This window comes from Archocentrus centrarchus, chromosome 8, assembly GCF_007364275.1.
Source record: "Archocentrus centrarchus isolate MPI-CPG fArcCen1 chromosome 8, fArcCen1, whole genome shotgun sequence".
In the NCBI taxonomy this organism is placed as follows: Eukaryota; Metazoa; Chordata; class Actinopteri; order Cichliformes; family Cichlidae; genus Archocentrus; species Archocentrus centrarchus.
In genome coordinates, this window is record NC_044353.1 from 12,494,601 (window position 1) to 12,519,287 (window position 24,687).

The 24,687-nt window shown below is 39.5% G+C and overlaps 1 protein-coding gene across 2 annotated transcripts in view; it reads right to left on the minus strand.

Moving 5' to 3' along the window:
- prkcbb (protein kinase C, beta b) overlaps positions 1-24,687 on the minus strand; it is a 101,316-nt gene that overhangs the window by 23,839 nt on the left and 52,790 nt on the right. For both annotated transcript variants that reach the window (XM_030735731.1, XM_030735730.1), the window contains exons 6-15: positions 23,803-23,959; positions 23,084-23,218; positions 20,989-21,085; positions 16,965-17,108; positions 9,205-9,378; positions 7,561-7,652; positions 6,466-6,528; positions 5,533-5,671; positions 3,063-3,143; positions 2,492-2,599 (exon numbers count right to left, since the gene is read on the minus strand). In XM_030735731.1, coding sequence (XP_030591591.1) covers positions 2,492-2,599; positions 3,063-3,143; positions 5,533-5,671; positions 6,466-6,528; positions 7,561-7,652; positions 9,205-9,378; positions 16,965-17,108; positions 20,989-21,085; positions 23,084-23,218; positions 23,803-23,959 — 1,190 coding nt within the window. The remainder of the gene's footprint in view (positions 1-2,491; positions 2,600-3,062; positions 3,144-5,532; positions 5,672-6,465; positions 6,529-7,560; positions 7,653-9,204; positions 9,379-16,964; positions 17,109-20,988; positions 21,086-23,083; positions 23,219-23,802; positions 23,960-24,687) is intronic.

Sequence of the window (24,687 nt, forward strand, 5' to 3'; positions counted from 1 at the left end):
ATGCTGTAGTTTTTTTTGTTTTTTTTTAAATAATAATGCTGTAATTTTCATGCTGTACCATATATGACATTGACTTAATCAATGTCATATCTGTTGTCATTGATGTCTGCTCTTTTCTGTATGGGGGCCTTGGTGCTGCTCTCTCTGCCTTTCCATGTATGCACATAACAAAGTCATACCATTTGATTACTGCAGATGGAAATACATTTTCTTTAAATAAGCTTATATTCTAAATGATAATTTAGCTAATAATCTTCATTTAAACTTAAGCTTCATACTTGTGATCATACTCATGAGGCTCTGAGATTTAATTCACGAAACTTCCAGTGCTCAGTGCAGCAGAGAACACTTTTGCGCACACCTACGTTTGCTTTTGAGGACATATCTGAGCAATTACTCTTTGCTGTAGAATCAAATCAAGTTGAGCAAATCATGTACCTAACACTGCAGCGCTACAAAACACATTGTAACAGCAGCTTGTGCGTGTGTGTGTGTATGCACGTGTGTGTGTGTGTGTGTGTCGCCCATTGCTGGCTATAAAATATGGATGCTTGATAGGGTGGAAGCAGGGGAGTGGAAATGATCACTCCCTCTCCACACATGTCCTAACCCACTCTTCCTCCCCTCCCTTCCCCTCCCACGCACACACATACACACACAGATTTTAAGCATTCAATGAGAATACAAGAGTCTAGTAATATACTGCATGTTGGCAAGAATTGAACTATTTGCTTCTTGTCTAAGATTACTAAGATGTTGTGAAATTGTGCAGCAACCTCAGCAGAGTTGGAGTACCGAAAACTTTTAATACCTGAAAATGCACTAATAATCTGATAATGGATTGGAGGTGTTGCTTTCATTTGGGCAGCGTGGAGCTATTTTCAATTTAACTCTAACATTCAGCTCTCTGTACGCAGGCAGAGAGACCTGTATCTCTGTTCACTGCAGCCAAAAACAAATTAGAGTAGAATGAGTCAGATACATTGTATGTTGTTGCAAACACTGACAAGTATGCTTGCTTTTACTGTAATTTGACTACTTCTCATACTGCAGAGCTCCATGCAGTTTGCTGATTTTTGTCAAGAAAGCATCACCTTCCGGTTACAAACTGGTACTTAAATTTTAGTCATTTTTCATAGAACAGGCTATTTAAGGGAAAGCCTGTCCAACATGTTGACAGAATGCATGAACTTCATGGCACTGAAAAATTAACTTTATGAATAGAATAATGGAATTATCTTGTAGCATTTAAAATGAAGCTTTCATGTTGTCTTCACATGCACACTGACTCTCTCTCTCTCTCTCTCTCTCTCTCTCTCACACACACACACACACACACACACACACACTGAGTTAACTCAGGCAGTCCTAGCAGGGTGCAGTGGGAGCTCTGGGGGTGGACGGAGGCGAGGTTTCATGCTCCACTGAAGATGCACTGTTGTAGCGCTACTACCAAGTAATCATCACTAATACATAACACAGCCCGTGTGGGTGTTTGTATCTCAGCGAACATACTTGTCATTAATTTGACTACGAATGCCTTTGCCTTTAAATTTAGTAGGAGGATGTATGACTCAGGTCATGGCGGAGCACACGTGTGTGTCCTCATCCACGCCTGCACTACACGCTGATGTTAATGTGTAGGTGTGTTCTGTAGGTACTGCAGATCTTTAAAAAGAAAATAACTCATTTATGTATATATTTTTTTCTCTCCAGCTTTAACGTATGTGAAAAAGGATGGGAGTGAACGCTGTATGTCCCCAAAACATGAATAATCCAAGTATTCACACAAACACCCACCCAATCAAATGGGAAGTGTCAGTGCGGCATTTAGTGCTGGCCAGTCTATTCTGAAAAGGAGTTTCTACAGCCAACTGAACACTGCACAGGCTTAAGCTATTAGAGCGATATAGTGTGTGTGTGTGTGTGTGTAGTGTGTGTGTGTGTGTGTGTGTGTGTGTGTGTGTGTGTGTGTGTGTGTGTGTGTGTGTGTGTGTGTGTGTGTGTGTGATAGAGCGATAGAGAGGATGTACAATGAAAAAAGCACAACAATGGCTTGACAATGGACACTGCAGAGTGCGAGAGAAAGGATGGACGAGGAGAGCATTATGACAGAGACAGCGAGCGAGATGGAAGCGGGGAAGATAGTGAGAGGGAACAATGTTGTTTCACTCCAAATAAATGTTCCACCACAATGGCTTTAATTATGCAGATAATTTTGATGTCTCCTTCTTTTCCTTCTTCCTCCATTCACCTCCTCCCTCTTCCTCTCCCTGCTTCCTTTTCCTCAAACAGATTTAATCCCTTCCTCATCCTCTCGTCAGTGCATTTGTGTTAAAGAGAGAAGAGTGTCAGGAAGAGAGGAGGCAAGAGAGAAAGCAAGAGAGAGAGTTTGCGAGGAGGGAGGAAGGTTGAGCTTGAGAGACGGGCGAGGACTTGTGGGGTAAAGCATGCTTTGCGCATGTGAGTGTGTGCGTGTGTGTACTCTCACCCCTTTACAGATAGCGACAGCCTCCTTGGACAGTGACTTGGGATAGGAGACGTGGTGCTCCATGATTGACTGAAATAACTCATCTTCATCCTCTCCATCAAACGGAGGCTTGAGAGGACAGGAGAGAGATGAGCGAGGAGAAGCAGAAGGCGGCACAGGACAAATAGAGGGTATTTAAATTCATTCATTAAAAGCTTTTTTGTATCCTAGGAATCTAAATGCTGCAGGTCTTTAACACTTACAAATTCCAAATATCCACTCTGAATGAAATATCCAGAATTTGAAAAGTCAAATCTATTCTTAACAATTATTAACTCCATGAAAGAAAATCTCATTATAGCATATAATTTAATAGCTAACCTTTCATTACACAGTGTCACATTTTAAAGATCGAGAGTGTTTGTTTTTATTCACATTCAGCCGTGAATACAAAAGCTGCTCTGAAAGGAGCGTGAATCACACATTTAAGTGGATCCAAAGATGCTGTTCTTTCTTCTTTTTTTAAATAAACACACACACACACACACACACACACACACACACACACACACACACACACACACGGACCAACCTGTCCAGCCAACATCTCATAGAGCAAGACGCCAAAAGCCCACCAGTCCACAGATTTTCCATAAGGCTGGTAGGCTATAATCTGAAATAGAGGACACTTTGTTCAGAAAAGTTGCAATCATTGCCTCAGTCTAATGCAAAGCAAGTCAGCATGAATGAAAATGATCCTATCTGTTAATCAATAGCCTCAAGAAACACAAATCTTTCATTCCTTTAATTCTTATAATTCTTATAACTATTACTACTGTCATGGATCAGCTGTGTGGCAGGCAGGAAGGAGGACCCCAATGTAGGATACGCCAGACAGGTAGGATATACTTGGCTTTATTAGGCAGAGCTAACAAAAGGCACGAACAAAACCGAACTCCAGAAAAACAGGGAAAACTGACAGAGGCACACAGCATGGGGAAACGAAGAGCAAGACGAAGATAAGACGACGACGACGCGACAACAGGCACTGAAAACACGGGACTTAAATACACAGGAGGATAACGAGGGAAGTGGAAACAGCCAGGAACACAGGTGACGCTAACTACAAGGACAAGATCAGGGGAAGCAAAACTGAACACAACAGACAGAGACCGGACAGCTATCAACATAAAGTAGGAAGTAACTTAACATAGTACACACCGACTTGACACCTGAGGATATGACAGACACCAACACAACAGAACACAGGGGGACAGAAACAGTGAAACCATAATAAAACAGAACTATATAACAAGAACATAAAATACTGGGCCACCGGCCCCGGACCATGACAACTATTAGTAAAGAACCAAATTCATTTTTTTAAGATGGATGGTCTGGTACTTCTCTACTCAATCCAAGCACTTAAAGTGCTTTCCTACCCCAAGCCTCATTCACCCATTCACACACACATTCATACAAGTCCTTTATTTCTGTGCCTAAGGATTTTTAGCCAAACATTCACACACACACACACACACACTCCAATGGATGCGTCAAGGCCAGCTCTGGATTCAGTGTCTTGCCCAAGGATACCTCAACGTGCAGGCCGGAGGAGCCGGGGGTCAAACCACTAACCTTCCAATTAGCAGATGTCCCCCCTCTACCTCTTGACCAGACCAGAGTTCTGATGACTTTTTATTTGTGCTGTTTTATTTTTGCTTTCTCATCTTTTGTTTTCTTTTTAAAATCAGTTTGATTGCTTTATGTTTTGCTTTATTGTTATATTGCTTTCACACATTTAGCTATACAGCAATTTGGTCAACAGCTGTTGTTCCTAAATGTGCTTAAAAATAAATTTGACTTGACTTGTTATTTGTAATACAAGTACAAGTACAGTACATGTCCCCACTGGGGTACTGCCAATACTTAACAAAGCTTAACGAACACCTTAAGGGCAGAGCAGCATTTTTTTTTTTTAACCAGTACGAACAGGTTATGAATTGTACTGGACATTGCTGATATTCCATCCATCCATCCATCCATCCTCTTGTGAAATAGTTTTGTGTGTCACATTTTTGTATGAGGGAAAGCCAGTTAACAAATCACCTGCATCATCTGCAAGAGGAGCCTGAGTTTTGTAGATCAAAAGTAAGAAACGTGTGGACTCTGCACCAAATTTGCAATTGACTTGCCAGGTTTACATAGAATTATTTCTTTCATGGTTTGATGTTTGTTTGAACTTTTGGCTTTATCGGGGTGCTGTTCGAGTCTTCCAAAATGATAAAATACGAAACTAAAAGATAAAAAAACTTTGTGTACATTTTCAGTGTAAATTTACTGAAGGTCTTCTTTATCGTGTAAATTCAGGCGGTAAGAGTGTTCCAAAAAAAAAAAAATACCCAAACAGACAATCTTAAGGGAAGTTTAGTTTAAACAGGCTGGCATGCTGACTGACTAAAATGAGATCCAGCTGATACTGAAGCTGAAATGTATTAAGGTCTCTTTATGGACTCCAGCTAATAGGAGCTCATTTTCTCACAGCGTCAGCAAACAAACAGCCACGGCAGCAACATCATCACACTGACCCGACAACTACCAAACTACCACCGCACTTTAAGAAAGAGTTTATTTTTGGAAAGATGCTCATTGGCATTCTTCCTGCGTGTTACATAAGAAGACAGCAAGACTTGAGGAAATCCCTGCTTCTGGCCAAGAAACAATCTGGCACAAAAAAAACCTGCAAATTTTTCATTTTGAGCTTTAGGTAATTTAACATTGGACAAATTCAGTGTAGTATTTTAGTGAGCTTTAGAGACTGCTTGTGTTACCTTTAGACAGAACCAAACTAGCTCTTTCCTTGTTTCATCAGTAAAGCATGGCTCCAGCTACGGATTTACAATACAGACATGAAAGTGGCATCAATATGTTCAAAATGCTGAAGTAGCTGTGACTGTCTGTCTAGTGCTGACAACCTTTTGCAGCTTCTTTTATGGCCGTGTTGCTATTGCAGGACAACGATGAGTGCTCGCATACTACTGAGCCAACCACCTTCTTTTTACCTCAGGAGCAATGTAGTCAGGTGTGCCACAGAAGGTCTTGGTTGTGATTCCATCATTCATATTCTCTTTACACATGCCAAAGTCTGCGATTTTAATGTGGCCCTCACAGTCCAGCATTACATTGTCCAGCTTCAGGTCTCTATGGGAGGGTGAAACAAAGGGAAAAGGGAAACAACACAGCAGCATAATATATGTGGCTACATTTTGCAGTTGGGATTCTTAGCAGTGACATTAGAAACAGCAAAAAAAATTTACATTTTTAATCTTAAGGGTCAAAACCTTCTTGAAATTTGTTCCTTGTATCTTTAAGCAAGCAGATATGAAGACATTGCTTTCAAAGGGCTACTCTTGGTCAAAGCTCTACAGTGTGCATTCAGAGAACAAAACTGAACAACCAGATACTTGCAAAGATGGTTCTTGGTTATATTTTCATTATGTTTTTTTTTTTTCCTATGCTTTCTTACTATTTGAAGAAGACTTATAGTATTTAGCTGTAATGTCTATCACAGAGCTCTGGGTGTGATCACCTTCAGTCTGCCCATCAGAGAGAAGATATCTTAGGGGGGGTAGTCTTATATGCGGAAGAGCTAAAACAAGTTTGTTTCAGGCAGACGGGGAACTGAGGGCTCGCACCAAAGATTAAAATAGCGTAAATAAAGATTTTTTTCAACTGTCAGTCATAGAAAGCCAGTGTAGTAGTATTATTCTAGCTGCTAATACTGTGCTGGAATAAACTTGTAGAGTACTTTATTGAGACAGTAACAAATTCAGTCAGAAGTTGCCTGACAGAGTTGGTGTTGTCACAATACGTTTATTATCATATCAGACTTTTTGTTGATACATATTTAGGTTTGAGGTTTTACACGAAGGAGCTCGAGCTCAGCTGTATTTGATTAATGTTCTGCAGTCAGTAGGTTGTGGTATGCATGTTACCTGTAGATGATGCCCTTTTGATGAAGGAAAAACAGACCAATCGCTATCTCTGCAGCGTAGAATCTGCACACACACACACACACACACACACACACACACACACACACACACACACACACACACACACACACACACACACACACACACACACAACAGAAACAACAACAGCAATTAGACAGAGGCTGAGAGAAAGGACAGCAGGAAAACAGAGGGATAATTTGTGTGTGCATCAGCGTGTCAGAATAAAGGTCAGTGCTGTCTCTTCAAGGCCAGAGAGCAGCTGATAAGATCAACAGCAAAAGTATGGACGGACTAACTGCAGTCAAACATGCTTGCACAGGCGCGCACGGTCAGTGTCTGTTTGTAAAGTGCATGTCAAAAACGTCAAGAGTCATTTGGTGTGAAAAATGTGCAGAGCCTGTTTAGAGTTAGTTAGATGTTCTTTCTGTGATCAGAATGACGACCAGCAGTGTTAAAGAATAAATACAGAGGATCACAATATACAAAAAGACACAGCAGCACCGAAGTTGAAAGCAACTTAATCATCTATAAAGCAGGATACCTTGACTACTGTTTAATAAAGAAAGAGAGTAGAATAAGCTGACGGCCTTAGTTAAAAGAGTTCCTCACGTAGTTTAACTTGCCCCCTCAGCAGTCTAAACCTTGTGCCACAGGGTAGAAACTTTAATTCTATATAAATTACAAGAAGGGTGAACTCCTCCACGGCTCTCGCTCTATAACCGACAGCCTGCTTGTCAAATGTGTCAGCCTGCTGGTTCGACTTGACACCAGAGATCTTGCCAGCCACCGTAATTATATTCTGCAGTTTCGGAGGTACTGTGCCACGCACTGAAAACTCTCAGGAGCTGCTGGATTACTTTCATTTCTTTGAAGCTCTTCAGTGCAGCAAGCTGCACTGGGGCAAACAACATATTTCACCTCCAAGCTCTGCTGCGATCGCTCATCCATCACTAGTCAAATTGCTGATGGCTTATTCACCATAATTTAAACAGGTATTACTAAAGTGTGAAACACCTACTTTCAAAGGGCTCTGATTTTGTGTGTGTGTGTGTGTGTGTGTATCTGTGTACTCACACGGCGTGAGGCTCTTTGAACTTGCCGACCTGTTGTATCTGATACATGAGATCTCCGCCATTTATGTACTCCATGACAAAATACAAACGGTCCTGTGGAGGAGTAGAAGGGCAGGCAGAGAAAGATGGGTCACAAAGTGCATTTTGATAAAAGTAGATGACAGGTCAAAAGAGTGTAAAAGACTAAGGAAGGGGAAGAGACTGTTCAGGGGAGAGATGCACAAAAAATGACAGAGGAAGTGAAGAGGACGGGGAAAAAGTGGTGATTGGATTGTTGGTGCAATAAGTCTTCAACTGAGGGAACGCATCAATTTAGGGACCTGTAGTCCTCCATTATCTACAGAAATTGCCAATAAGTTTCAGTAAGTGAGAAAATGTGGAGGGATTTGGTGTGCGGCCACGTGCATGTGTGTGTTTTGGAGTGTATTGTGGAGTTTGTAGTGTCTGTACTCCCTGATAAGTTTTATGAGCAGAACCGTATTTGTGTGTGCGCACTGCATAGACACCATATACTGTATGGATAAGTGTATGCATGACTGTTATAACTGTCTGCACAAAATAACTAAATTCCATGTACAAAAGCCCTCCTATGGTCAGAGAATTAGTGCTGAGCAGGATTAACACACACACACACACACATATCAAGTTTGTCTGTGTATCTGTGTGTGTGTGTCTTGTTTTATTTGTCTATTCTTAAACCACCAAACTCAAATTTATTAATAACACATCAGTAATCAGTGAAAATATACAGATGAGTGTGTTTATGTAGCAGGAAAGTTATATTTAGTCATCTGTTGACTCACTGTTAGGATTACTATGGATTATATATAAATCAGAAGATGAGCATGTATCATATATGAATACAGCCTGTGCATTCCAGCTGTAAGTTTATGACAACACTTCAGATTTTTTTAAGGTTGTAATCATTGTGTTTGTTGGTATGTAAAGAAAATCCACATTTATCCATTAAACAGTTAATGTAATCCACAGACTCTAAGCAAACAGATAAAAACTATGAAACAAACTTAAAATTTAAATGACATTTTGTGAAATTTGGTTTAAAATCTGCATTCCCTGAAATACACATACCATCACTTTAGAAGATACAGCTGTTCATGCAAGTTAATGCACCATGTCATAAAGCTCATATCATCTCAAACTGGTTTCTTGAACATGACGGTGAGGTGTCGTGGAATGGGAGATTCACATCATGGATGTGCAGCCGACAAATCTGCAGCAACTGTGTGATGCTATCATGTCAATATGGACCAAAATCTCTGAGGAATGTTTCCAACAACTTGTTGAATCTGTGCCACAAAGAATTAAGGCAGCTTTGAAGGTAAGGTGCACATAAAAAATGTCCAGTGAGTGTATACTGAACACTTATTAGTTTTACTATAGGTATTAATGTTTTAATGTGTCCACGATTAGAGTGAGATCCATAGCAGTGAATATGATAGTATTCTCTTCATATTGATGACTGAAATTGGAAAAGGAATGACAAGTTAAAACAGTTAGCAAATAGGGCAGCTGGGTTTTTTTTCCTTGTATGAATATATATGTATGAATAAATGAATGAATATATTTTGGAGACCCTATGCATTCCAGCTGTAAGCTTATGACAACAGGGACTCAGCCCACCCACCATAGTCTGAAAGGTAGAGTGCAGCTGTGTTAAGAATGGGGGCTTTCCAGCTAACGCTAACACTCTCTTCTCCACCATGGTGCACTCTACGTCGTCATCTTGGATCACAACGTCCTTCTTCAGGATCTTCACAGCGTACAGTTCCTCGGTTCCTTTACGCTCCGCCAGCATCACCTTAGAGAGAAGGAGAACAAAGAACATATGTGAAATGCAAGAAGATGAATTCATCAATATTCAAAATGTTTAAGGCACACAGCTCCTGTCATGGCTCTGTACCAACAAAGAAAGGAAAGAAACAGAGAGAGGAACGAGGGGGAGAAGGAGAAACAGGGGAGGTATTGTGAAGGACGGGGATAATGGATCAGAGTGATAAAGGAAAGCTTCTCTGACTGTTTTGGGTTAGACAGTCAAAGTAGAAATAAAGAGAAAAGGGACAAAGAAAAACTAATTCATCAGTTTTCAAGATGCCAATGGAGGCGAAATAACCAGGGGGAAATAAAAAGAACAAGAAAGGAGAGAAAGAGGAAAATGGGATAGAGAAAGCCTCTTACACAGAGTGACTCCATGCCAGTTTAATACATTACATCCTGTACATTACATGGGGTGTGCAATTTGTGTCAGATAACAGAAATTTTAAGCATGTCAAATTTGTGAAATCACCTTTATACCATGCTATATTTGAGGGCTACCTTTATTTTGCATTTAAGCAGTTTTAGTAGTTTTGTAAAGCAAAACAAAAGTGTAAGGAATCGATTAAAAAAAATGCAATTATCTGCTCTGATAGCTGAAATCTCAAGCATGTCAGGCTAAATAGAATACTACCACCAGAAGAGAATATTACTTCCAAGGCTAAGCAGCACTGTATTTATTAATTGATGTTGCACAGGTTTATAATATTAAATATTATGTTAGGCCTATGTCTTTACTGAATTTGGAAAATACTCCTGCAGCCATAGTTTGTTAACAGAGATAATGCTATTTTACCCAGAAACAGTGTTAAAGTATGACAAAGTATATATGCCAATGATGCTTTGCACGTGGATTGTAGGATGATATTATGTATACTGGGAATTTTTAGGACTTATTTCAGAATGAATCATCTATAAACAATTAAAAAGCACTGTGGAGAATTTTTGAAGCCCCATTCTGTAGCTTATAAAATCTGTCAGTGTTCAAAAATAAGTGCTTGATGGCTAGAAAAGCTTCTATCAGTCTAAACTCAAGGATACATTAATTAGAATGCAAAACTAACAGCTGCAGCAGAAACCTCCATGCAAGGGGAGGTAGAGCTTAGCCAGTGGTCCTTACACTGTCACCAAGATTATTCAGAGCTTCTCAAAGATTTTTATGCTGTTTGGCTTCTTTTTGCCCTTCATGAACAGTAAGGATAATGCTTATTTAAAATTTTCTGGATCATATGGGGCACAGTTTGGGGAAATTGCAGATAAAAGAAGGTGGATAGGTGAAGAGACTAGGATTAAAAAGCGGGGGGAAAAAAGGTTAAACAAATTATAAGGAGGGCAGGATGTAGTGAGGGATAGAAGGCCTGAGTGAGAAATTGACTGGCAGCAATAAAGTTTTATTTTATTTTTTATTGGGAATTTAGGGGTGACAGCTACTTGTAATCACCCCGTGAGATGCACACAAGTTTAAAACACACCCTGGATTGTGGCTTTATAGGTTTCATAACTTATATGCCATAATATGTGGTTGCCAAGTGTGGGCCAGGTCTCATCTCATGAAAGGCTGACACAGACTTGTAACCAGAGCAGAAGTTCAATAAAGTTCAGCCTTCAAAAGAAAAAATAATTTACATGAGCAATTGTACCTGTCGAAGGTGTTTACGCTGTGTGCGAAACTTGAGAAATTTTTTTTTCTTGTGGAGAGGTAGATCAGACTTTATCTGTGCCAATTAAAAGCTGTGTTTCAGCTTATCTAAGTATATATCTACAAAATGAACTATTCCTTATATGTTGATTTTCTAATTAGAAGCAGATTAATGAACTTCTTTAAATTACAGGTGGTATTCATGGTAGGTCACATATACAGTCATGGGAAAAACTAAGTACACTCCATGATTCAATAGCTCGTAGAACCACCTTTTGCAGCAATAACTTGAAGTAGCTGTCTTCTGTATGACGTTATCAGTCTCCCACATCATTGTGGAGGAATTTTAGCCCACTGTTCTTTACAACATTGTTTCAGTTCATTGAGGTTTGTTTATGCACAGCTTTCTTAAAGTCCCCCCGAAGCATTTCAATCAAGTTGAGGTCTGAATGTTGACAGGGTCATTGCAGCCCCTTGATTCTTTTCTTTTCAGCCATTCTGTTGTAGATTTGCTGCTATGCTTGGAATCATTGTCTTGTTGCATGACCCATTTTCGGTCACACTTAGCTGTCAGACAGATGGCCTCATATTTACTCCACAATACTTTGGTATACAGAGGAGTTCATGGTCAACTCAATGACTACAAGGTGCCCAGGTCCTGTGGCTGCAAAACAACCCCAAATCAACCACTGTACTTGACAGTTGGTAAAAGGTGTTTGTGCTGATATGCTGTGTTTGTTTTTTGGATAAATGTGGTGCTGTGCATTATGGCCAAACAGCTTTGGTCTCATCTGTCCAAGGGACATTGTTTTTCAGAAGTCTTGTGCTTTGTTCAGATGAAACTTTTCAAATCTAAGCTGTGCCATGCTCTTTTCAGAGAGAAGAAGCTTTCTCCTGACAACCCTTACAAAAAAAAAAAAATCATACTTGTAAAGTCTTTTTCTAATTGCACTGTCATGAACTTTAATATTTAACACGCTCGGGCCTGTATAATCTGAGATGCAGCTCTTGGGCCTTTTGCAGTTTCTCTGACCTTGGTGTGAATTTTCTGGGACAACCACTCCTGAGAAGATCATGGTATTGTGCTAATACACACTTGCATGCTCCAGAACAGTAAACTGCCAAAACGTCTGCTTTTATAGAGGTACACACACCTGATGGTGATCAGTTAATCACAAGCTACTACTTACTTCCTTAATCCCTATGGAAGCAGTACAGGTGTACTTGATTTTTCACATGACTGCATAAAGTCTGTGAAAATTGTCTTTTTCACGAGTGTGTAGTAAGAAACTAAGTGTGACAGTAACTTAGTGAAGACTTTTCAATGATTTCTCCGCTGGAATACTTCAGAAGGGCACAGACACCAACATAGTCTTCAGAATGCTGAGGAAAGATGGCAGTGTTTTCCAGATTATGGCTTGTATGATGTGTAATTCCCACAAGGCTAAATTACTTGTGTGACCTCAAAAAGTTGTTTTTCATCTTGTTGTATTGTGTATTTAACCCTATTATTAAACATTAGGGTGGTGCTCTCGCTTGGTGTTGATTCTCACTGTGGTATCACTTCCTATTCCTGTTACAATGCACAGTGGTGTTTTGTGTAGCTCGTTTAATTACAAAACCTTTAGATAACAACTTATAGTGTGACCCTTAGATACAGTATGTTACCCAAAGCACATGCTCTACTGAATCACCTGTAAATTATATTCATAGTATTCACTCATTGTGTCATTAGAGATTTTGCTAGCTTTCTTTTTAACACTCTAGCCAGACTGACAAAGTCAGAGCTCTGTTGAGCCGAGTATTCCTTTAACTAGTGAATTTCTTCACAAATAAAATTTTAAACATTACAGAAAAATATTCATAACCATCTCAAAGATATATCAGCTATTTTCAATACTCCTGATATTTATTTAGACTCTCTCCACCTGATCTTTCTGAGTTGACTTCAGTTCTTACTTCCTTTAAACCATCAACATGTCTATTAGACCCCATTCCTATAAGACTGCTCACAGAAGTCCTACCATTATTTAATGCTTTGATCAATGATATGATCAATTTATCTCTATTAATAGGCTACTTACCACTGGTCTTTAAGGTGGCAGTAATTAAACCATTACTTAAAAAGCCATCACTGACCCAGCTGTCTTAGCTAATTATAGGCCAATCTCCAACCTTCCTTTTCTCTCAAAGATTCTTGAAAGAGTAGTTGTAAAACAACTAACTGATCATCTGTAGAGGAACGGTTTATTTGAAGAGTTTCAGTCAGGTTTCAGAATTCATCACAGTACAGAAACAGCATTAGTGAAGGTTACAAATGATCTTCTCATGGCCTCTGACAATGGACTCATGTCTGTGCTTGTCCTGCTAGACCTCAGTGCAGCTTTTGATACTGCTGACCACAACATTTTATTACAGAGATTAGAGCATGCAGTAGGTGTTAAAGGCACTGTGCTGCAGTGGATTGAATCATATCTTTCTAATAGACTCCAATTTGTTCATGTAAATTGGGAGTCTTCTTCACACACTAAGGTTAATTATGGAGTTCCACAGGGTTCAGTGCTAGGACCAAAACTGTTAACATTATACATGCTTCCTTTTGGCACTATTATTATAAGGCATGGCATACGTTTTCATTGTTATGCAGATGATATCCAGCTTTATGTATCCATGAAGCAAGATGACACACATCAGTTAGTTAAACTGTAGCAAAGACATAAACACATAAAGGCCTGGATGACCTCTAATTTCTTGCTTCTAAATTCAGATAAAACTGAGGTTATTTTCATTATTTTCTTTAAATTCTTTAGGAATAGAGCAATAAGAGTGACCTTTTATCCCTTTTTTCCCTCTGTGATGGGAAACTTAGCAACTTTGCTGTTTATGTCTTATAAATATTCAGGTATGGTAATGTAGAGAGGTTACTGAGTTCAGTATTCTATGGGGAGTGCAGCACAGATGGACAAAGGCACAGTTATATATGTAGATGGGTGTGTGTGTGTGCGTGCGTGCGTGTGTGCGTGTGTGTGTGAGCATGCATGAGGGTATTAATATGCGTTTTTGCCTATACAGCTGCCAGTTTTAAAAACTTTAGCGGGATCTCTACTGGTAGTATACTTTTTTGAACACAATATAAAGGTGAGTGTTTGTGTGTGCATACGGTGGCAGTGTGACTTTATGTAAATACAAACTTTATAGAGTTGAAACAGAGAGGAAGGACACCATCTGGCCTAAAGTTCATTTTATACATCCACAAGGACAAGACCAGCACAGGAGAAAGACATAAAATGTGTAGGTCAAAAAGTAACAACGGGAGCTTTGTGGCATCCTTACACCACCTTTAACTTTCACATTATTATTATTTTTGTTACCTTTCTTCTTTTTTTACCTGATATTTTCACCTTCCCAATTACTGTTCTTGACCACAAAGAGGTTCAGTGTCTGGCCCGTTCATAGACTGGCTGTAGTATGAATTGCGGCATGTGTCACTGTTTGTACCCCAGGAAATATTTCAGGGTTGTTTGCCAGAAAGCCATCCTGAGGATATTAGCTGTCATGTGTCGTAAATGATGCCACTGTGTTTTCTCTGCTGACCTTGCAGAGTGAATTTATCCAGGCAAAATTAATGAAACCACATACTCTACTGCACTGCATGAATCTATGCTATGCTGTATTTCAGTGGGATGTGCGTATTATTACAAACTGTCATTTATTATATATAGAATAGCCATTGTTTCCACTGAGACATTGTGTGTTTCCTCTGTACAAAGAAGTCCTACATGAAAACAAGCTTTTTAAGATGTATTTTTACCTGTGCTTATGCTGTAAAAAAAAAACAAACGAACAAAAAACATCTTGGATCATGTCTAGATTAGATTAGATTAGATTAGTTTGGATTAGATTAGATAAAACTTTATCTATTTAGTTATAATGTCTGTGTGGTGGACTTGAAGAGCATATGTTTTGAAATATAACATCAGTTTGTTTGTTACTCAAACAATTTTTCTATATGCCAAGTCTCAAAGACTGCAGGATCTTCTGTGAGGGGAAAGGGGGACAAAGAGCTGATTTGTTGTGTAATAGCCCCCTCCCGCATAGTCTTAGTTGGTTTAGAGGACTGTCAAACATGAGGTTCGTGGCCTAAAGATTCCAAACAAGGCCCACTGGATGGCTTTGCAAAGTATGAAAAGTGCAGCTATATAAAGGAATGATGATGCAGGTCTAAATGAAGCATACCTTCTGACTGCATGTGTGTTATAATCACGCTGTAAGTGTGTCCAAAGAGAAGTGTTTCAAGCAGTATTGTGATATTGTGGTAGTGTGGTGCAGTAGCAGCTCCTACCAGCCTCTTACACAAACTCAGGAACCTTTGTGACACACCTATCACGTGAATGACTGGTTTCACAAAATGTCCTCGTGTGTGTTTGTCTGCATAACACAGACCAAAAGGACTAATGGATATACATTTGCAGGAATGTGCCCCCAACACGGGCTGCACCTGTGTGTGTGTGTGTGCGTGTGTGTGTGTGTGTGTGTGAATGTGTGTCTTCCACTGAAGCTGCGTATCTCTGCATGCTTCGGCAATCTGTGTTTGTGTGTGCGCATGTGTGAGTTGGGTATTCCAGTAATGATCGAGCCTCAACTCCAGCTCCATTACAATGACGCATCAGTGTAGCTTTAAATGCTTGTTACCATGGAAACAGGCAGCAGGCATACAAGTCTGAGACACAGACAATGGTCTCTCTCTCTCTCTCTCTTTCTCTTTCATGCTCTTTATGTCACTTTCAGTCTCCCTCCACCCTGCTGCTCAACCCGATTTTTTTTCCTTCTCTCTGTCTCTCACAGCATCTTCCCATTCTTTCTGTTTCTTGCCTTGATTTTCATTCATTCATGTCAGCGCCCCCCCCCCCCCCCCCCCCCCCCCCCCGATTCCCCGTGCGCTTTTCATTCAGTCCGACGTTTTTACCTCTCTCTCTCATTTTATTCATGTCAACCTTGTTGCGATGCCTCACGTCTCTGTCTTTCTTCTTTTATCACCACGCTTTGTCACATCATCTTCACCTCTTTCTCTTCATCCACCTCTGTCTACTGTCAGTAATTAATATTTTTAATTCCCTCCTTCTCTAGTTCCTCTTATGGTCCATCTTTTCTTTCTTTTACTCTAAACTCTGTTTGTAGTTATACTATAAAGCACTGATGCTCAGTCAAACACAAACACACACACAAAAGCCTCCCAAATATCTTTACTATAGCACACAATTAAAAAAAAAAAAAAAGGTTTTGCATATGCACTGTGGCTGCTTTGCATATATATGTTTTTCCTTGGGAGGATTTTAGTGTGCAGATGCTTAAAAATGAATGTCATACCATTGATTACATTTTAACATAAAATACTGGAATTTGCTAAACCTATATGAGTTGCAATCAAAACATTCTGCTACACCATGTATTAAAAAAGATGACTCCTGATTTAAGCTACTATCACCTTTGAGGTTGTCTCCTTGTGCACCTCTGGACAGAGTCCAGCACTCCTGCTATTGTAAAATTGCTGCCTGGAAGTCTTGCTCTGACCAGATGCACTTGTGCATTTGCAGTGCATGCTGGTTCCCTTTCAGTGTCAAAATAATGACCTTGCAATTTGAATTTGTTTTAGGTGAAGAGGCCAAAGTCACAGTGAGCCAAATTTGGCCTCATGGCCAGTTGATAAGCTATGGTTGTGTTGTTTTTTGGTTTTTAAGGGTGAGCCCACTGCACTTTTAGATTGCACCTTCAATCACACACATAATGCTTATGTTTCATGTTTTTTCTGTTTAAAAAGTGAAACTATCAATTGAAATGGGTCCATATAATTTTCATCTGCAATCTCCAGCAGGTCAATGGTATTAAACAGCAAAAACAATAACACACACACATACTTAAACATCATGTTTTACCTTGCCAAAGCTGCCCTTGCCCAGCACCATGAGAAAGTTAAAATCAGACAACTTCATGCGGTCTTGGTTGCCATTGGAGTCAAACCGGGATGCAGCATTGGCTGACTTTCCTTCTGTGTTCTTCCCAGGACCAATTTTAGCCCTCTAGATGGGGTGAGAGAAAATGAAGAAGAAGAAGAAATTAGACAAAACAAATCTGGCACACAGCTCCAATATTTCATAGCCAGCTAATATCTTTAAAAATGTTATGATGAGGAGGCTGTCATTATTGAGCCATCTGGACTCATTAAGAAGCGCTGTTTGTAGCATTTTAATGTTAATGAATAATATCAGTAATTTTGAAACCTTGGAGTAATTGCCATAATCAAAGGCTACTATTAGAGACAAACTGGTAAGCATAACCATGACTATAAGCCCTAACAGCTGAGAAGTAAAACTCTGCTCTTTATAGTTTATAAGGTTTATTACAGCAATTGTTATGAAACGTGCCAGTCACAGCATCTGTAGTTTTCTGGAAACTGAAGTGGGAACGGGTGCAAAAATGTCAGGAGATTGGTCGTTGCAATTATAAAACAACTGCTGGCTGCCCGGTGATTGCATAGAATATTTTTGGGCATTAGGCGACCGATAGCACGTAGTTCCAGTATGCAACACCCTCAACCTCAGGTCACCTGGTGGGAGGCAACCTGTCTCCAAGCCAACACGGTCTGACTCTGAGACTGAGTATAATCACTATTAGACAGATTGGTTTCCAAATTATGCCTGTCTAATTTATAAGCATAGATTGCCAACACATTGCAATCAATCCGAGTCAGCCCGCACAGATGAGCACAACCTGTCTGCAATATGTCTCTTTGCAATAGGAAATTCAAATCAATTGGTTGTATTCTCGCTGTATTCCTATACAAAAGCAAGGTTACCGAGTGCTTACGTCATTTTGCAGCAACTATGTCACTATTTTTGGAGGAATTTCTCTTCCAAATCTATGAGGTTCTGGCTGGACTCTGAATTAAGGAGTTAATGTGAATTTCTGTGTATGTGGAAGGCAACAGATTCGTTTTTCACAGTTAGTCGCTGTATTATCACAAACAAATTGCATGTAAATGCCAACTTGACCCATTCAATCACATAATCAAAACTGGTAGCAGACTGACTCTTACTGCGGTCTTATTGCCATTTTATTGCCATTTTGATGCAACAATATCATGTTGAAGATGGCATCTGATTGTAAATGGTTCATATCTTCAAAACAACAATTTCAAAGGCAGCAAGACTGCAAGTTCAGTGTACGCAGTTGGCGTAATTTTGTCTGTGCTGCACTTTTGGTTACGTGTACCACTGCGTTCCCTGTTTTACTTTAAGATATTGACTCCGCAGTCATAAACATAGCTCTTTGCATAGAAGTTTTACAGTCAAACTCATCAATCAAAATGTGTTGAAAGGAGGAAATTTTTCTTGTTCTGTTTCATTTATCCTGTGCAAACTCTTTTACACTTAATCGCACACTTTTATAACAACTATGGCCTCCCTGTGAGTCTCACCATACTCAGTCACCACTGTCACTACTTTCCGCCTTTCATCGCTCTCCCACTTACTCTAAAAGTTTTCAAAACATTTCTCATTCTCTAAAATAATTCATTTGACCTTCATCTTCATAAATTTGGCCTTTGTCTCCAACTTTCAATTTATGCACGTCTGTCAGTCTCAGTCCTCTGCTCACTCTTCATTTCTAACAATCTCTCTGTCTCGACCTTGTCATTCACTCTTGTCTTATCTCCTTTGTAAGAACTTTAATCTTATTCTCTACTTTGCTAAGCCATGCTTCAGTTTTAAAATGCTCTTAATATATTAATCTTAATTAATACATGCCTCCTCACTCAGAAACAGAGGTAGAGGCTGAGCACATCTAATCTTTCCTGATCTTATCTTAAACTGATGATCCACAGTGACAATCTCTACACTTTTTGTCCTGTGCAGTTGCGGTAATTTCTTCACTGCCAGTACTCAGCGGCTCCCGGTACCGCTCGGTATATTTTAGTTTATTATTTTATTCTTTATTCTTTTATTTATTCTTCTTTTGTGACACAGTTATCAATATAGTGGCGCCAAATTACATTGGCAATGTATTGTGATCATATTAGATCACATCATGAATTACTCCTTGTTTTCTACCGCTAAAGTACATATAAGGGCACTTATCAGTATTGCAGTGTTTCAACAATAAAAACTACAATTACCGCATGGATGGACATGTAAGTGCGTTGTGCAAACTGCTTTGAAATTGGTGGTGAGCAAAGCTGATTCATATCAATCCATGATGAAAAACATCAGGCAGACAGTGCTCCTTCAAATACTGTATCAGCGGTAAAGCTGAAATGTCCTCCAACAAGCTGCTTTAAGTGCTTTTTCAAACAGTCAAACTGAACTATAAACCTACAAATCACAGCTGCTTAATCATAAAACTGAAACCGCTTTGTGTTTCATATCTTATTCTGAATAACATTTGGAGTTTCAGCATGTGTGTGAAATGGAGGCATGCAGCTCATGTTACCATACTGAAATCTCTTTGTCTGTGTCTCATTGCAGCCTCTCTGTGGGCTTCACCCCAGAGGTTGAAATCAAGCTTGTGTGCGCGTGTGTGCAAAGATGCATTTGTGCATGTGTGACATCTGGCCCCCTGAGAATGTGTCTCAGTGAACGCCTGAGGACCGTGACCTTGAGGAGGCAGGGGGAAGAAATACAGATTAAAAGAGAGAAAATCACAAGGGGGCAGCAAAGGTGACAAAGGACAAAAAATATATAAGTGAAGGAGAGAGAGGGAAGCTAAATGAGGACAGGGAGAAGGAACACACAGAGAAATGGAGGATAGAAGGCAGGAATACCAGCTCTACAATGCCAACAGTCAAACAGTTAGCAATAAAAATTATTGCATTGCACTAATTTAAAATTGATAAATGTTAAAGTAAAGTAGCAATTAAGAAGAATTATAGCAAAACCATCTAGTGAAAACAATACTCTGCAGCAAGAAAAAGACGATTCTGTTTTTGTAATGGTCCCCAATGCTTCCAGGGCTGGCAGGCTCCTAACTCAGGGGATGAACCAGTGTTCTGTTGACAGACAACTTAGCAAAGAATCAATTTTAAATTGTATCTTTAGGCACTTTGTTACTAGCAGTCTGTCACAAAAACACATCATTTGTTCCCATTTCTTTAGCTGAACCTACAAAACACGCCACAGAGCAGTTTGACATTCATAAAATAATATTTTTGGACCAACAAGGTGATTCCCAAAGAGCCATTATCTAAAAATCTTGCATATTTTGCGCTGGCGTGCAGGGTGTCCTTACAGCTTGAGGAAACTGAATAAGTGGAGGACCAAAAAGAACAAGCAGGGTTTAAAAAAACTATCTACAAGGAAGGAGAATAGCATCTGAAAGCTGGAGGGTGGGTGGGGCTCAAGACCTTTGCACAATACTTTATTTCACAAAATGTTACAATACCTCATTTGCAGGTATTTTTCCTTTTTTTTTTTAAATTGTCCTGCAAGGACAATTGTCTGAAAGAATCTTTTAAAACTGTGACAAAAGCAAATGTGCCCACTCACATCACTACTTTACTTTAACACATTTAGAAAAAGTCTCTCAAGTTTGTGGCTACGTGTCACCAAGACAGAAGGAGAAGAGGAAAAGAGAAGGAAAAAAGAGAAAGGGGATCTCCTCACCACTGCCAAATGCGTGGGTCTACTGGTCAGCTTCAGCTCTTGCTCACACACACACACACACGCACACACACGAACACACGCACGCACGCACGCACACACATGCCTGGGCTTGCAGTGTGCCAGACCGGATGGTACTATAAGTGTGCCTGCCAACTGCTAACAGCTCTCCCGGAGTGGCCCTCACTCAGGAACACACAGATGCATAGTGCTTGCACACACACACAAGCCGACCATACCAAGACATAAAGCAGGCACACGCACACACTACAAACCTTTAATGCACAAACCTTTAATGCACACACACCTCAAATTTCTGCCGCAGCTCCTCGTTGCCCTCCTCCCCCTCTGGAGCGACAGGAACATTGAAGTACTCGCCTTCTTCCTGGGAGAGCAGCTTAAACCTAAAGTGAGAGAATATTTCCAGTCAAATCAATTCCCAATTAGTTTATACAATTGGGGTGTTTAACTGCTGCCATTAACTGAAGCTGCTGACAGTTAGTGCACCAATTTAAAGGCCTAAAGAATAATCAGGCGATTATTTACTAATTCACTCCCCTTCATGGTAATCTAGCAAAGCCTGATAGAGATGGATCCAAATCACAGTGGAAATGCCTATCATCCCCCCAAAAATCAATACAATATAATTTTCACATTTTCAAATAGTAAATAATTTGTGCTGGGTGTTTATTTATACAGTGAAACAGATCTCTGCTCTTTATTCTCTTTGCTGCTGCTCAGTCAGTTAGACTGTGAGATCAGAGCTGTGTTTCAAGCGATTACACCTCATACCACAAAGTTATTTTAGTTAAAATATTTTATTTTTGTTTTCGCAATGATAAAGCATAAGTAGATAATATAACTGGCACGTTCCCTGTTCTGTGGAGCTTGACATGATTATAAGCTGGTCATGGTTGCTTATCTCATAATAAACACTTAATAAATACAGCCACTATGTTTGCATACTGATGGAGTTACTCAGTTTGTGCTAGCTTCTTCACACTGTCAACAACATATGGGAGTTATCACCCTCGAGGAATGGATAATGATATTCTTACATTTGCACATTTACAGTACTGTGCAAAAGTCTTGAGCTGCCCCTAATTTCTTTAGATTTTATTAGGAAAATGGGAAATATGTGCAATTTATTGAAATATGCGCAAATACACATGGAAATAGAAAATATAAAGCAAAAACAGAGCTTGTACAATACTGATGAGGCTTCAGTAAACAGTAGATGGATCAACTGGTCAGATGCACCTGTGTCAGGTCTTTGCTGGATTTCTTTCTTATTTCTCAAGGGCATAATTTCCAGATGCTGTTCATCTGCTGCACATAGTTTTTTAGCCCTACCACTTCTACCACAATTCTTTGAGCACATACTCCAAGATATTCCAAATTTTCAGATAATAGCTGTTTGGGAAGCACCGCATTAGTGCAAATATACTATTGTCAAACTGTGTTATCTTTGGCATTTTATGAAGAGTCAACTAAAGAAATTAGAACAAGTGATGTGTTTTTGTTTACAGGCTGCTAGTAACAAAGATGCTAAAGGCAAAATTTTAAATTGGCTCTTTTCTAAGTTTTCAGTTATGTGTAGACACAACACTAGTTTATCCCTTGAGTTAGGTGCCTTTTTATGTTTGAATGATTCATAAGTCAGTATTAAGTGGTTCAAAGAAAAGGTTTGAACGACCTTTAGAGAGCCTGGACAGCTATCGCTAAAGACCGCTTTAAAAAACAAAGTCTAGTTCCTTGGAAGAAAAGTTTTTTTTAAAATGAGGGGTGGCTCGAGACTTCTGCACATCACTGTACACATCTGGAAAGTATAATTATTGCACAAGTATGTTTCAGCATAATTTCAAATACCACCCATAGGCAACAAGAACACAGAAGTATACAGATTTTTAGCGTTAACAATGAGATGTTACATCTGTGTCACTCTCACTCTGTATCTCCACTTGCCAGCAAGTGTGAGTCTTTTGAGCTGCACCAAGATGGAATAGAGGAAAACCTACACTTGCACAGGTTTGCTCTGAACATCAGGTTTTTAATGGCATCTCTCCACCTCCACTATTCCACCTCAAAACCTGGCATCTCATTAAAAACCCTGACAGGGCAGCGTCAGCAAAAAAGAGAGGAAGATAGATATAGAGACTGGGCTACAGATAGAAAGTGCGGGAGGGAGGGTGGTGGAGATAAAGAAGCAGAGATAAAGAGATGGGGGTAGAGTTGCTCTGGCACTGAGTATAATCAGACTGAAAAGAGAAGCACCAACTAAAGTATTTCTCCTACAGTGCATTAATGAACAAGGTCACCTTCCCTTTCCCTCCTCCTCTACCAGCGCTGTTTCTCTGCCTCATGTCTCACCATACCCTCCTCTATTCCCCCTTTTATCTCACCATCCATCCACCCCTTGTTTCTGGAGCTCTGAGATGCCAAAGGACAGTGATCCCATGAAGTCATTGCGGCTGGTCAGGTCCCAGTCCCACACCTCCACTGACAGGCGGCGGTCCTTATCATATTCTTTCAGGTGGCTGCAAGGGACGGAAGGACAAACGATGATGGCTGACAGTGATAACCGTAGGTGATTTTATTGTCATCTCTCTCATTCAAAGGTTTAACTTTAAAAGACTTGCAGCAGTAGTATTAAATTCATTTTTTTAAATCTCCCATAACCAGATTACTAGTATCATTCCTCAGAGTTACATTTACATTTATTCATAAAAGAAACAAAAATACAGTAGATATCAGGAAGCTTTCCATTTCTATCTTCTGTCAATATTTTTATAGACAGAATGATAGAAATGCCTTTGAGTGAACAAATGCACTTCCACAGCAAATGCAGTGTAGCTTATTAAGTATGTCATTGGAGCTAACTGCAGCAAATGACCCCAAAAGCAAGATTTTACAAAAACGAGGAGCCAGATGTTTCTTAGCTGAGTGCCAGCGGTTACACATGCTTGGAAAGACAAGCATAATATAATGTGGTCTCAGATCACTGCACTGAGTGAGTGAGGGAGAGAAGGAAAAGAGATAAAAGACCACTGAATAGAAGGAAGAGAAAGACAGGCTGATAAATAAATAAGATACCACCACACTTGGTGTGATAAAGCCTTACAATTTAAAGGTCTCATTCCAGGTGGGGTTGAGGCAGCACTTTATGGTCTTGGTCTTCTGTTTACTCTCGCTGCGGGGATCTGGGATCAGTTTAAGCTTCACATAAGGGTCTGACAGACCATTGGGGTCCATAGGAACCAGATTCCTGGCCTCTTTGACTGAAGGGAGAAATAAAAAGAAATGAGATGGAGTGAGGAGAGAGAAAGAATGTCAAAAAGAGAATTAATAATTTCAAGAAGTATTACAAGTTTTCATTTATAAACCTTTGTTTAGGATAAATAAATGACAAGGATGAGACAAAAAAAATATACAAGGGGGCAGGACCACATATTTAATATGAAGATAACCTATTTTTGTGTGTAAAATTAACCAAATGTAGCTAAATGTGACCTTAATGATCATTTTCATAAAACAACCTGAAGTCATTTTCATAATATAAAGAAAATATTAGTAATGGTGTGCATTTATGGTTAAAAAATGTGAATATAAATCACTGTGAAAATATTTATTATTGCAAATTAAAATAAAGAAGAAATATGTTTATTCAACTTTCGCTTTTGACACATTTTGAAGGACACCCCACCTGGTTTCAGTCAAATATTTATAATCCTATATCGGCACTCACTTTGCTGCCTCTTCCATATTAATTCTCCCGCTTAATGAAGCTGGAGTAAACATGAAGTTATGTTTTTTTTTTTTGAGTGATAATTGATAAATGAGGTGACATTGCTTTAAATAGAATTACCACCTCACAGTGAATGCCTATGCCAGCCAATCTCTTGGTCGTTCTATCTGTATTACATCCATGTAGGTTCAGCATTGAAACTTTATGCTTGGCCAAGAAAGCAGATTTTGACAGACCAATGCTTCAAATATGGATGTTGCT